Genomic DNA, 14,316 nt, shown 5'->3' with positions numbered 1-14,316 from the left:
TTCCATCTGAACATGAGGAAATACTTTTTCACTGTGAGGGTGACAGAGCACTGGAACAGGTTGCCCAGAGAGGTTGTGGAGTCTCCTTCTCTGGAGATATTCAAAACACACCTGGACGTGATCCTGTGCAACATGCTCTAGGTAACCCTGCTTGAGCAGGGGGGTTGGACTAGATGATCTCCAGAGGTCCCTTCCAACCTCAACCATTCTGTGATTCTGTGATGGTGTACAATCAATACAGAAGATTTCTGGTGTGTGTTGAGGACACTACAAAAGTGTCTCCATAGGCTAGAAAAATGGGCTGACAGGAACCTCATAAACAAAAGCAAACATAAAGTCTTGCAACTGGGATGAAATAACTTCATTCGATAAGGCTGAGCACTGACCGGCTAGAAGGCATTTTTGCAGAAAATGACCAGGGTCCTYGGTAGACAACAGGTGGAACATGAGTCAGCAGTGTGTCCTTGTGGCAAAAAGGCTAACCACATCTGGTCTGTATTAGTAAGAGTGCAGCCAGCAGGCTGAGGGAAGTTATCCTTCCCCTCTATTTGGCACTAGTAAGACCACATCTGGAGTGCCTAGTGTTTAGGCTCCTCAGTACAAGAAAAATATTGACAAACTGGAGCGAGTCCAGTGGAGGGCCACCAAGCTGGCTGGGGCTGAAGCACATAGCACACAAGGAGAGGCTGAGAGGGTCTGCTCAGCCTGGAGGAGAGAAGGCAAAGGGGACCTTATTGCTGTCTGAACTACCTAATCTCAGGATACAAAGACATGCCAGACTCTTCTTAAAGGTGCACAGCAAAATGACAAGAGGTAACAGACACAAGTTGGAACATGGGAAATTGCAACTCAGTATATGGAAGAAATTTTACCGTGAGGGTGGTCAAACAGTGGAATAGGTGCCCAAAGAGCTTGTTACATCTCCATCCTTGAAGATACTCAAAACTTGACTGGACAAGGTCCTGAGCAATCTGCTCTGACTAGACCTGCTTTGAGCAGGAGGTTGGACTACATGACCTCTGGAAGTCCCTTTCACCCTGCATGAGTCTAGGAGTCTGTAAATCTACACTGGAAAACAAACAAGATTTTTAAAAAGCCCGCAACACTGAAAGAAATTACAAACTCATTTCATGTTGTGATTCTAATCAAACAAATCTAGAGTAGATAAGCAATTTAATAGGACTAGAGACTATGTACCATTAACTTCTATATTAGTTTCTCACACTATCCACTTAGCAGATGAGTAGGACTAAAACTCAACTGATAGCCAATTAACATTTGATACTAGCATATGGCTTTTCTAGTGGGCAGGTAGCAAACTTGGTATTGATACAGTAGTTCTATGTATATAAAGATATTAAAGAAAATTTATGGCTGTCACGGGAATTCTTGCACACATACCCAGGACAAAATTCACTCCCCAGAAAAATTATGGCAGCAAGCTTTCAAGAAACAGATATGCCCTTCAGTAGTGCCAAGAAACACATGMAAGAACATATGCTATAGGAGTCAAAGATGTATTTTTAAATTAAAAAAAAAAGTTATGAGTTTGTGGGAGAGCTATATGATTTTTTCTGATCTCTTATTCTGATCAGCCAACTCAAGACAGATATTTTTGCCCCACGACCATGGATCCCCCTGTTCCATGCACTGGAGAAGTTTCTGCTAAGATATCCCTATAACCTGGAGATGAACTGCAACTAGAACTGGTTGGAAAATTTTTATCATCTAAACTGTTTTCTGCATTAAAATAATTAAAATCCTGCTTAGATGGAATTGGATATATTTGGAAATTCATATAATGATTCTGACATTACCAAGGAAACAAACTGAAACAAAATGTCATTTTAAAATATTTTGGGGTGAATAAAAATTTCATTTCTAAGAAAAATTTTCATATTTTTTCTAAAATAAAGGTTTTTTTTTCCTTCCAGAATATCTGACTTGCAAGAAAGTGAAAATATTTTCCTTCATGATCAACACTCTAGCCACTTCACGCTGTATGGATTTGGAATCAAAAGAAATGTTTACACATTAAAATTATGTCAGAAACACACTGGCTGCAATTCAGTCCTGGGCTTCAGGGCTTTCTCTTTCAGGCCACATCAAATGTTTGCCTCCTGCCAATTTGGAAAGGGGATCCAAGGTGCCTTCCACTCTTTCTGCTGCTATCTTAACATGGGAGGAGAGATTTTTCCTTCCTCTCTGCTACATTGTTATTCCTTTCTGCCTTATTTTTCTCTCTCCTTTCCTTTTTGTAATCTCTGCCTGTATGCAGAAGATGCCACTGACACTATCTTGCACTTAATTTAAGTAGTTTTTAGAAGAGGAGGTCTTTTTCTTACAGAAACAAAACCCATAGAGCCACAATGTCTACACTTCCGTAGCCTTGTCTCTCAATACCCTTCTGAAAATGCCCRACAGATTCAGAAGTCATTTACTGTATTTGGCAGAGGAGTAGAGCCCTCAAAGATAATTATGTTCCCTTGAGTTTCCTGAAAGTATGTGCCTGAGAAGAAGACTAATGCCCAGTCTGAAGGAGGGTCTTCAAAGGGTAGACATCTCTTATGAGACACCAAAGAATCCACACAATGCCTGCGAGACAGAATTCAAGAAATCAGGCAGCAGTGGCTCAGCTGCTCCCAAACCAACTCATCATAAAAAATGATTCTGCCCAAATTCTCCTAAATCAATGTCATTTATTACTCTTTGATATTATTTTACTATCAAAAATGTTCATATATCATACTTAGCTCATACATAGCCAAAAGACATTAGCATCTTCTTCTTAATAACTGCTTACATAAATATACGTGCTTTTGTCAGCTGTTGCAAACCATCCTCAGAAAGTTTCTTAACCTTTGTTTGCTTAGTACAAGAATCTGATAATAGCTCTGGTAATATAACGTGTATGAGAATATATATATTTATTTAGCCAGTAACATTTTTGCTTATTCCTTTCATTCCTGTAGATTGCTAATTAAGAAAATCAACTGAACATCTATTTTTTTGCATTTTTATGTACGAATTACAAAATTATTACAGCAATTCTCAACTTCTAAACTACAGTAGGTCCTTTTTATGTTGAACATAATTTTTACAAAACAACTTGAAATGCTGAAGAACCGTCAGTTGAACTACAAACTGCATATTGCAAGGCACTGCTGAACAAAATGTGCCTTTGTTTGCTATTTCTCTGCATATGAGTTTGTACAAAGTGAAATCCTGTGTGCTTAAAGGTTCATCCCATTCTATCAGCAAGCCGCCTTCTTCTTAAATTAGACAAACACTGCAAATAATTCAAAAGCAAACGTATGATGCTTATACTCCAGGCTCCTCTTGTAGTAAGAGGCTAGGCATCTTTACCAGCCAGTAACCTCCTTTACAGCTTAAACCTATCATCAACTTGCAACTTCACCAAAAAAAATGCCAACTTGAACAAGCAGTTGTGCTTTGCTTCTCTCCTGGTATTGTACTGAGCAGAATTTTTAGTATTCATTAAAGTCAGTGACAATCATATAAATACCCACCTAATGCTTTTTCTCTCTCATTTCAACCTTTTAGAATACAGCAGTGAGTGATATAGTAAAAAGACTGCATAACTGTCTCAGATTGCTTTTTTAGTATCTCTTTGACAGTTCTGTGTTTAAACACTGAGGCTGATGTCTGGGAAATTCACATTAGCATACTTTTTGTATGGTGTGTAATCTGGAATAACATTGTAAATGAACACTCCTTCCTAAGTCATCTATAACCTGCTAGATCTAGACATTCTGGCATCATAAAAGCCAGCAATTATATCAAACACTAAAACAACAAATACATACAATATTGCTCACATTTGCAAACCACGATTTTTTTAAATAAGCAGATAAAGGCAAATCAAACTAAAAAAATACCTGGTAACAGTCCAACTTCTGCTCTTTCATGTACTTTGTTATAGACACATATGCAAGCACACATGCACGCATGCGCCCACACGTGCACACACGCGCACATGCACGTATCATAATTGGCCACAATTACTTCTAAAGGAAAAGTGGCTTCCTTTTAACCTAGATCTGTTTATTTAACCATCCTGTAACTACCCAGAACCAACTCCATGTGTGCTGCAAACTAGGCCATAAGAGCAGCTGAGTCAGGCCAAAAGATTAAGTAATTCTGTACCTTCTGTCTACTAGTGGTCAGTAACAGATGCCTAGGGAACTGCACAAGTGTAAGTTACACCTAGACTGAACCTTCCTGTGATATGCCCCCTCAGATTATGCTAATCGATGGTTTAAGAAGCCCCAACTACACAGTTCAGTCTATTTTACCCTCCAATATCTTATTTTTTATTCAAGCTACAGATTGGAATTCTTTTTTTCTGCTTCCTGGAAAAGTTATAGTCTTAAATAATATACCTTACTGAGGGGATAAATTTCTACAACAACTTTTCTGCCCTTTGGAATATTCTAGTTTTGGTTTATAAAATGTATCAGGGGACAATGAAAGCAAAGGAGATGGAGAACTGTGTTAAAAAGTAACAATTAAAAATACTTTAAACTTCCTACACAAATCTCTCTGCACATTGATATGTATTCCAATTCAGATCTTCAGATGCCACAAAGGTGTTTTCAGTATCTCCCAGTTGTCACCTTCTGAAAGGGAAGACTACAAAGAGCTGTGTGTCATGTCACTATATGAGGTGCACAGCACTAATAACAATGTTTAATGTTTGTGTATAGTGCTTTGCAATAGGTGTTCAAAGTGCTGTACTGAGAATAATTAATCCTGAAACACATCCACATGGTAGCTGGATCAAGCATCATTTTTACGATTTTACAAGGGGGAACAATAAAGAGGCCATCAAATCTGAAGACTAACTAGAATTTGGTTGCCTGTCTTCCTCAGGCTCCTTCAAATATCTCAGTCAGAAGCAATCAGAGTTAACAGAATTATATTCTAGATCTTTCACCCTCCTGGTTGCTCTCTGCTCTTCTGGGCTCCATTGCCTTCCTGAAGCTACAACTTGTCTGCAAATCCAGCCTGGATATTTTTTCTCACTTCCTTATTTTGGGGGCCAAGGATATCAATATTTATAAAAATCACAGGGCATCATCTTTATATGAATCATCCCAGAAACTCAGAACCTATCTTCCAATCTGGCTATTTTCCACTCCATCAGTGGAAAGAAACAACCTTAATATTAGTACAAAGTGTCAGAAATAATATCCCCAAATCATATATGTGTTTGGAAGGAGGGAATGAGGGTAAAGTGCTTTAGCACCTACAGCTCCTACAGCTTCTCTTCCTAGCACTAGCATGGGAGGCATAGCTGGGAAAACAGATGTTCTGGCTCATCTTCCCAGCACCAGGATGTAGTTTAACTATTCCTTGAGACTCCTGGCAGCCAGTGTAATGTTCAGAAGTGTACAAGATACTGTAAATCCCCAGAATTAGAGAATTACTGAAAGAATGTGCTGCCGTGTGCTTGTCTGTGCTGTGCTGTCTGAACCTTAGACATGCACAAGGATCTGGACCATTGTACATTTAAGAAATGCAATGAAAACCAACACTTTTTTTAGTATGCCCAGTCTTTTAAAAATGACATCTGTTCTAAATCCCTGCAAAGCTCAATGTTTTTCACAGCACTTCCAAAGCCATTCTTTTGTAAATAGATAATTAGTGCTTAAATACTCCTTTCAAGGGCTTTCTACATTAACATWAAAATAGTGTAATTACCGATGGTCAAAATGGCATGACTACACTTTATAAATTGTAATTTCTTTTGCTGCTCTGAAGCTGATTTTCTTTCTTCTTCAACACAATTTTAATCTATTTTAAATGTGAGTATTATTGAACCTAAAAATATAAAATACCTGTTAAGAGAGAGAGAAAAATAACTACCATCACTTTATAAGACTTAATGGTACAAAAGAAGTAAATCTAAGCCTAGCATTTCAGGCTTTTTTGAAGAACTTCAAAAATAGGGATGATGTTTATTGACCAAAATTAGCTGATTGTGCTCTACAGTGTACTACCAGAAACAGGTGATTCTAGTAGTGCTAGTTACTATGGTTTGGAAGGCATTTTCACTCTAAGTCAATTTAAAGTTTGGAAGAAAAATGTTATCCTTTGAGTTGAATCTGCCCAGGTCAATTCCTGAAGTGAGTGCATGTCAAACAAATTAATCAATTATTTTTTGTGTGTGAAATGCACATAAGATTAACATTTCCAGGAAAATATTCTGAAGAGCTAATTATTGTTTCTCGCTACAATGCAAAGCCACCTTCTCTTTTTTATCTCAAATTTACCTTGAACTTGAATTTCAAATAGGAAGAGTGTCTTTGACATGGGAAAACTTCAAGCAAACACACTGAAACAATGGATATTATAAAATGTGTTAGCAAGCCATACACAGGAGTGAATGATCAGAGAGAATACAGAAGTATGTATTGCAGCTTATGTCACAGATCAGCTACATAGATAAATTTCCAGGAAGGTAACCCACAAGCTCAAAGTGGCAGTGGGTCCTGGAGAACACAAAATTTGAAAGTGATTATTACAGACTTGGGCAAAGAGAATTACAAAAGCAGCTGAGCCAAGCAGGCAATTTCCAGTTCCAACAATATTGGAGATACAAAATGGAGATAGGTTTGGAGTCATCATTTGATAAGTGCACTAAAGCAGGACATTTGTCTTTGTCCTACAACACATTTGATTTATATGCAGGTAGAGAATAAAATAATAAAACAAAAATAATGAAAGGCTGAGTACAAGGGATAGCTACAGTACACAGAGAGCTGGATATATCCTAGAATATAATCTACCTTATCTAGCCTTGATTACATACTAATGTGTATTTACAAATAATTCTCCTGAATTATTTTCAGCTGTTTAAAGTGATATCATTAAAATCTGCTGGGCATACTGAAAAAACACTATATGTTCAAAGCTGTCCTCCAATCCATCCTTATAATGCCACTAGAAAGCTTCACTGACCTCCTGACCTTCCACCTGGGCCAACCATAATATATGTTTTGTATTTTGTATTTTCTGATTTCCAAAATTTGGATTCACAAATTTGGATGAAAAATATAATCAGGGAACAGACTAGGTACAGAAAGGAAAAGAAGAAATATAAAAAGAGGAGAAAGGCCAAATCAGGAAAAGAGAAAAGGGAAATGACTAGGTTAGCACCATCAGCAAACTTTGTCAGCTGACTATTCATCCATTTTTCCCCTTTCTTCTTTTCTAAGCTATCCTGAATAAGAATAGCAAAATAGAAACCTGACTTGCAGAAGTACGTCATGGTACCGCATGACTGGACAATAAAAAGACAGCTGAAACTGAATATAAATTTATGCAGAATAATGCAAGTGCAGAAAAAAAATTCCAACTTTAGGTATAGAGTGATGGGTTCTGAACCATTACCATTAAGGAAAGAGTTCTTAGAGTTATAATAGGTAATGATGTTATGAAAATGCCAACTCACCATCCAGTCTCAGTCAAAAATAACAACAGAATAATCCATAATATTAAAAAGGAAAGGAGAACAAAATAAGAAATTTCATCATGTTGGCAGATGAATCTGCGGTGTACTCAGAATGTGTGCAGTTCTGGTCTGCCTATCTTTAAAAGGATATAGAACAACAAGAAGAGGTAAGGAGAAGTGACACACATGATCAAAGGCATTTAATAACTTCCATACAAGAAGAAATTAAACAGTCTTCAGCCTGAAAAATACCACAACTAGAAGGGCAAATACAGGAAGAACCTATAAAATCTTGAGCAGAATGAAGAGTGGAATTGTACAGTTGCTTCTTCCAGTACTAGGAAATAGTACCATGAACCTAGTAGATGACAGGTTCAAAATAAGCAAAGAAGATCTTCACACAGTCTATATTAAATTGTGGAACTCTTTGCCACAAGGTTGTGCGGCACTAAAAATTTGCCTAGATTCAAAAAGCAATTAAAAAACCCATAGAAGAAAAATCTGTCAAGGGCTATTAAATACAAAGTTATTGCTGTGGCTCAGGAAGTCCTTGGACTGCCTATGAGAGAAGGTGGAGAAAACATGCACATCCAGTTCTCACCAGCCCTGCACCTCCTCCTTAGAGCTGGGCAGCAACCCAGCCCTAATAAAACCTCAAAGGCCTCCCTGGGAAGAGGGGGAGGAGGCTTTGAGAAAAAGAAAAGTGGGAGAAAACAACTGATTACAGAGGAGAAGAATGAAGTAAAATGGAGGGTTTTAAGGGTCAGAGGATAAAAAGTATAAAACTAGGTGACTAAGGGGCAGACAAAGCAGAGCACCTTGGCTACTAGCCACTGTCAAAGACAATACTGCGCTAGACAGACACATCATCTGAGCTGGTACCGGCCTTCTATGTACCCTTAGACAGTTAGCCTCAAAAAGAGGGAACATATTTTAGGGTATGACTCAGCAAGCCAATGTGCTTCTATTAGCACAAAACTCGAGCATGTGCTTGATTTAACCATAAGGTTCATGGAAGTTAGTGGTGTTAATGTAAAATATACTTTGCATCAGTCAGGCACAGACATTTTACGCAGAACAGAAAGACAGAATCTGAACTTGCTGAAGGGCCTCATGAAAAGATGAAATAGGTTGAGAAACCAGAGTAGCAGAGACCCAGGAAGGTATAACGGAAAACTAAAGGACAGTAATCAGTACTACATATGAAAATATGGTGAAAAAGCAGAAGTAGTACATGTATCTGGAGTCAAAGAGGAAGCTGACTTCAAGGGAAGGGGTAATGAACAAACATCCCCTTGTTTATTCCAAGGAATAAACAAAGTTAGAGTCCACTAATAGCAGAGGAGGGAAAACTGAGACACAACAAAATAACTAAGTGGGAAAGTGAGTCCAGCGCTACGGGATAAAGGAATAGGTAGAGAAATTTGGTGGCAGCAGGTAGGGATGTGGGTGGAGGTGCAAGTCCTTGCCAGAATCTGTCAATTACTTTCTCAAGAAACTAATAAAATGTTAAAGTAAGAGGAAGAAGGAGAACACTAGGTAGGATGTGGGAGTTCTGGCTGCAAAATCACAGCATTCATGGCAGATACTGGAAGTGGCAATCTAGAAAAATCAAAACTGTGAGAGACTAGTACCTTTCACAACAAAATTCACAACCAGCAGAAATAGATCAAATGAAGTTTCTTGGTCTCAAAGGGGAAACTTTTAATAATGTACCATTGACTATAGATTTGGCAACACTAAAGGTATTCATGAATTCACAAATTGTTCATTTAGAACAAAAAAAAAAACCCTTTCAAAATAAAGTTTCTTTTGAAACCTCATTGAATATAATTAAAAAAAAAAATGTTTGTGATTTTTAACTGAAACAAAACCCTAAATGCTAGCTGAATGACACCTGTGTAGTGACTCCCAACTATTTTTCTATTGGATTTTTCAGAATTAATTCAAAAATTTAGTTTTCTTTTTCAAATTGCCAATGAACTAAAAAATCCTTTATTTAACTTCCTAAATTTGCATATCTCAAAGATATGCTCTTGCAAAAAATATGCTTCAAACCGCAGAAATCAACTCTTCCCAAATTGCATGCTATCATGAAGTTGGAAGCATGCCTTAAGAGTCAGAAAAATAAGGCTCATTTTGGAATAGAGATGACAAAGAGAGCATCACAGAAATGCCTTGTGAAATCTCCCTACCAAACAGAGAGCGCTTCAGCTTACAGACTTCTTCAGAACGCTGTATGCCTGTGGCCTGCGGGGAGGCAAATGGAGAGCTAGGGAGGCAAAAACTGAAGCAATCGATGTGTGTAGCCCCCATCCTTGCTCACAAGCAATGTCCCAAAGCGCTCTTATTTCCACACTAGCAGATAAATAAAATGGATATTACTTAGAAGGGATAACCACATGATTTCTATCATCTTTGTATGCTATTTTCAGTACATTTTTGTAGTGCATGGTAGAGGCCTACAGAGAATGATTAAAATTTGTTTTTTGTTGTACAACTATCCTCTTCCATTTGGGTATAGAGACAGAACAAAGGGCACTGTAACAGAGTATTTTACTTCCACATTCTTCTACTTCCCTACTTCAATGCACTCTAGTATTTTCCCTAAATCAATTGTTCTATGTTGAGCATATTATCAGGTTTCCAAGCCCCCAAAATATTTATCAGCATTAGCTTGACCAAAAAAAAAAACAGGGGGGGAGGGGGCTGGTCTGTAAATATTTGTTTAAATTGTAAAGTCCTGACATTTTTTCAAATCCCATTTCAGCCTACCTGCCTCTGTCAACTTTGTGCATTCCTAGCACGGAATGCTATAGCATGTAGCAAAAAAGACAGGAAAAAAATACAAAAAATATAAACTAAAGAAAATCCACCTAAAAACTAAAATCCAGTACATTGACCCATGTTCTTCCTTTCTGCGAGTCCTCCACTTCCTCTCCTCCAGTCTCAGAATCAAGAATCCATTTTTATTCTAAATTAAGGTATCGGCACTGCATGAACAATACTGATGAGGGTTTTTGTCTGGATATAGTGTATGCTTTCCAGTTTCCACTCTCGTTGTTTTTAGCATACACAAAATATTGCAGAAGCACATGTAAATCACCACTCTCTTGCCCAGTGGAACAGAATTTCCGTTACCAATGCCAACAGTTGCCTACAGAAGGCATCTACATCTGGTCTGCCACATCCAAGACAGCAACCACAGGCACACGTTTTGCTTTGTTTGGAATTCATCACTGTGGTGCAGCTGAGCCTCAGATAGAAAAGCTATGAGCCTCCAGGGTTAAACAGACAAATGTTTTCAGTCACAACAACTTTTTTTGCAGGAAAGCAAAGCCATAACAATGTATGTAAGAGGTTTTATGTAAATCATTAAAGGCCTACTGACTTAAATTGTTGTTAACACCAAGAAGTTGCTTAATGTACGCTTGAGAGTGTGAAGGCAGAACAGATGAATAGTCTCACAAATCTTATTTGCTCTGTTGGAAAAATGCAAAAATATTTGTAAAAAAAAAAAAAAGAAAAAAAAATCTGATTCCAGCTCATTGCCATTCAAATTTAAAAGCCAAATTAATATTCATCACTCCTGAGTGCACAATGTTTTTTACTGGGAGGCAGAAGGGGCAGATACAATCAGTAAATCAAATTTACTTTCAAATACACACACAGTTCAATACCTACCTAGCCACTCGTTGAATTTTTTAACTTCACTAGGAAGTCCCAGCTCAGTAAAATCACCAGCATGTATTAACACATCTCCATATGGCATTTGGATGGGATCAGTTCTCGAGTGAGTGTCAGAAATACAGACAAATCGAGTATATCCTGGAGGTTTGGGAGCGTCATGGGGCACAGGATCAACCCTGTAAGAAATGTATCATAACATGATTATAAAGTACTTTAGTGTCTACTTTGCAATTCTAATACTAACTTTTACCTTTACAAAAGATCATACAGTTTTCCAGATTTGCCTGATGGAAGGGATTGATTAGAACAAACCTAACACTAATGGGAGGTGTAAAAATTCTTGATGTTCACATCACAACATTTTCAGTATTTGTTGGATAGATGGATTACTTTGAAGAGATTACGGAAAAGAGATTGAACTATGGCAGTAACTCTGAAACAAATACAAATAAATCAAAGGCAATGCCATTTTCAAAGGAACAGTACTATCCTGTTGCATTGTTTAAATATGATTACATGGTACACAGGGAAAAGATTTATTTCAGATACATAAATACATTTAAATGCATTTTTCTAATTATAACTTTTTAATGCAAGTTATATAATTCCAACAAATTTAATTAACACATTTTGGAGATATGTTTCAGTGTGCTAATGCAAAGCAAGATAAGAACTCTGCTGACAACAGCTGTAAACGTACATTCAAGCCTGACTATTGTCAGGACAAATGTGGCAACTTTCTAGGCGTAATTATACTAAGTGAAATCAGACGCTGTGAGGGGTGAGGCTGTATTGTTCAGAGCCCAATCTCAATACTCAAAACTGAGCAAAAGAAAAGATCTGACCCAGTTTTATGAGACTTACTCATGATATAGAAGAGGAAAGCAGAGAAAACCTTTCTGCTACATGAGGTATACTCATTTTCAACTCATTCGATCTTTTTACCCTCAATCCATATTTCATTAGCATACACAGAAGCAAATGCATCTAACTATACCGTATCTGCTATTCCAATCAGGGGAATTCTGGTGGAATAAAACCAAAAAGCATGAGATGCAAGAGTTATTTTTGTGTCACTAGAAACAYCAGAAATACACAGAATTGTTATGAATTATTTCACTTTTTAAATTTCTGTTCTGAAAGGACAAACAAAATTAGTTTTGTTCATTGTTGTAATACATAACACATATTTCTTATCCCTTGCTGGTTGCACTTCAGTTCAGGCTCTTACTTGTAAATAAATAAAACCAGAAAAAAAGTTAGAGACCTTTGTTATTAATGATACTATCCCTGAATTTATTGGGTAAATTTCCAGAAGACATGTTATTACTTGAAAGGCATAAGATAATTATCTTTGATCACAACCTTTTCTCTAAGTCAAAGAAGAATTCTACTAAATTTATAGATGGGTAAACTAAGGTGCTTTTGAGAATTTCACAACATGAGAAAGAGTCAGGAATAAAATCTAAAATATTTCAGTCTTGTTAAGCATTTAAAAAAAAGTTTTTAGCACTTTCTACACTATAACTACAAAGCTAGTATATGAGTAAATTATCTTGTATCTGTCTTTCTTATACCATTTTAGGAATAAAAACTGTTGTCTGGGTTTTTTTTTAAAGCCATTACATTAAGCATCAGCCATTCATGAGGGGGGTTTATAGCCATTCTGGAGAAACGGCCTTTTAGTATGACTTCCTCATAGCCATCTTTTTAAATTTCCACTTTCTGAGCAGAAAGTAACCAAACGTGAGGTAAAGAGCAAACCCAGCTGTGACCAAATCACACCTAATGAATGTCCATGCGAGCAGCATGTACATGCTAGCCATACTGGAAACAATAGCGAAACTTGGCTTACAGGCAGCAGAATGGGTGGCCACAATGGAGCCCGAAGGCAAGCAGCTGTAAGCACTGTGTATGTGGCTGAGGGAATACGTGAGCAGCGAGGGGACCACAGCTCCACGCAGAAGGGCAGGGGACGAGAGAAAAGAGTTAGGTGGGAGAGATTAGGCAGGGGAGGACACAACCTCAAACCAGGCAACCACATGACTGCCATTGAGTGTAAAAACTGTCCCTCTTTCGGAGGGAAGAGACCTTGCCATAAGGCAAGCTCCGCAGAGGTACCATGGGCGCAAGGGAATAGTGATGGTGAAGGATGGGTTTTACACTAGTGGGTGCGGGAGTAGTCTGCATGAAGGTGCAGTCTGTGTGAAGGGTGCTGCATTTAGCTCATGGAGTGCCTCCTCAAAATGAACTGGGATGGCTGGAGAGGGATGAGTGGAAGATGACCTTGGCTATCGTTGCAGCCCTCCAAGCTAAAAAGATTAAACATCACTGCAGCAAACAAATCCCTGAATATTCCTCCCCCTGCCCAGCACTTCCCAAAGCAAGTTACATATCATGTTAGTTAGCCAGGTTTAAATTATGCATACTATCCTAGTATAAAATTAGGAATGTGGACTGATCTAAGTTATTGCTTTTTGAGTCTTTACAGTAGGGTAGCCCTTAAAGCACCTGGCAGTGCTTCTTCTCCCTCAGAAATCTTTTAAAGCCCAGTCCAGCAGTAGGTTGGGTGCCAGGGAGTAGCACGCACTTTGCATGTTCCTTCTCTGAAGCTCAACAGAAAAACAACAGACTTACCACAGCAACCCATGCAGCACATAATACATATGCTTTCCCTTATAGTTTGGATGAGGTGGGTGAGAGATGTGGACAGCACTCTCCTGATTGTTGAGGTATGTATAACTTTTAAATATTGTGCAAAGGGCCAGAGAATTTGCATGGGAAAAAGGTATCAATACAATGAACCAAATAAATTAGATGCAGGTTTTCATGCTGAAGCGTTAGGCACACACTGAGGCTGATATAGGTAAAAACATATGTCAAGTTTCACAAAGGCATTTAAGTTGTATTATTGGAAATAATTACTGAAGGCTTGGTCCCCATGTTCTTGTGTAACACTTTCCCTCAACAGCTGTCACATCAACACCCAATGCACTGCTTGCAACATGAGCAGAAGTACAAAGATCTGATTATTTTTGTGCAAATGCTTTTGTTTTTCTTTCAAGCAATGTGTGAACATGCAGAGAAGTTGAAAAGCAAAGTCAAAATCTCAGTGCAAAACCTCTTTTAGAGGTTGTTTTACACACAAG

At 37.9% G+C, this 14,316-nt stretch overlaps 1 protein-coding gene across 1 annotated transcript in view; it reads right to left on the bottom strand.

Annotated features, from left to right (window-relative positions):
- MPPED1 (metallophosphoesterase domain containing 1) overlaps positions 1-14,316 on the bottom strand; it is a 65,370-nt gene that overhangs the window by 33,809 nt on the left and 17,245 nt on the right. The window contains exon 3 of the mRNA XM_026067823.1: positions 11,162-11,343. Within this exon, the coding sequence (XP_025923608.1) occupies positions 11,162-11,343 (182 nt within the window). The remainder of the gene's footprint in view (positions 1-11,161; positions 11,344-14,316) is intronic.

The sequence above is a fragment of the Apteryx rowi genome, unplaced genomic scaffold, assembly GCF_003343035.1.
Source record: "Apteryx rowi isolate R43461 unplaced genomic scaffold, aptRow1 scaffold_263, whole genome shotgun sequence".
In the NCBI taxonomy this organism is placed as follows: domain Eukaryota; kingdom Metazoa; phylum Chordata; class Aves; order Apterygiformes; family Apterygidae; genus Apteryx; species Apteryx rowi.
The sequence above is the reverse complement of the archived record's forward strand: the minus strand, read 5'-3'. Positions and strand labels throughout refer to the sequence as shown.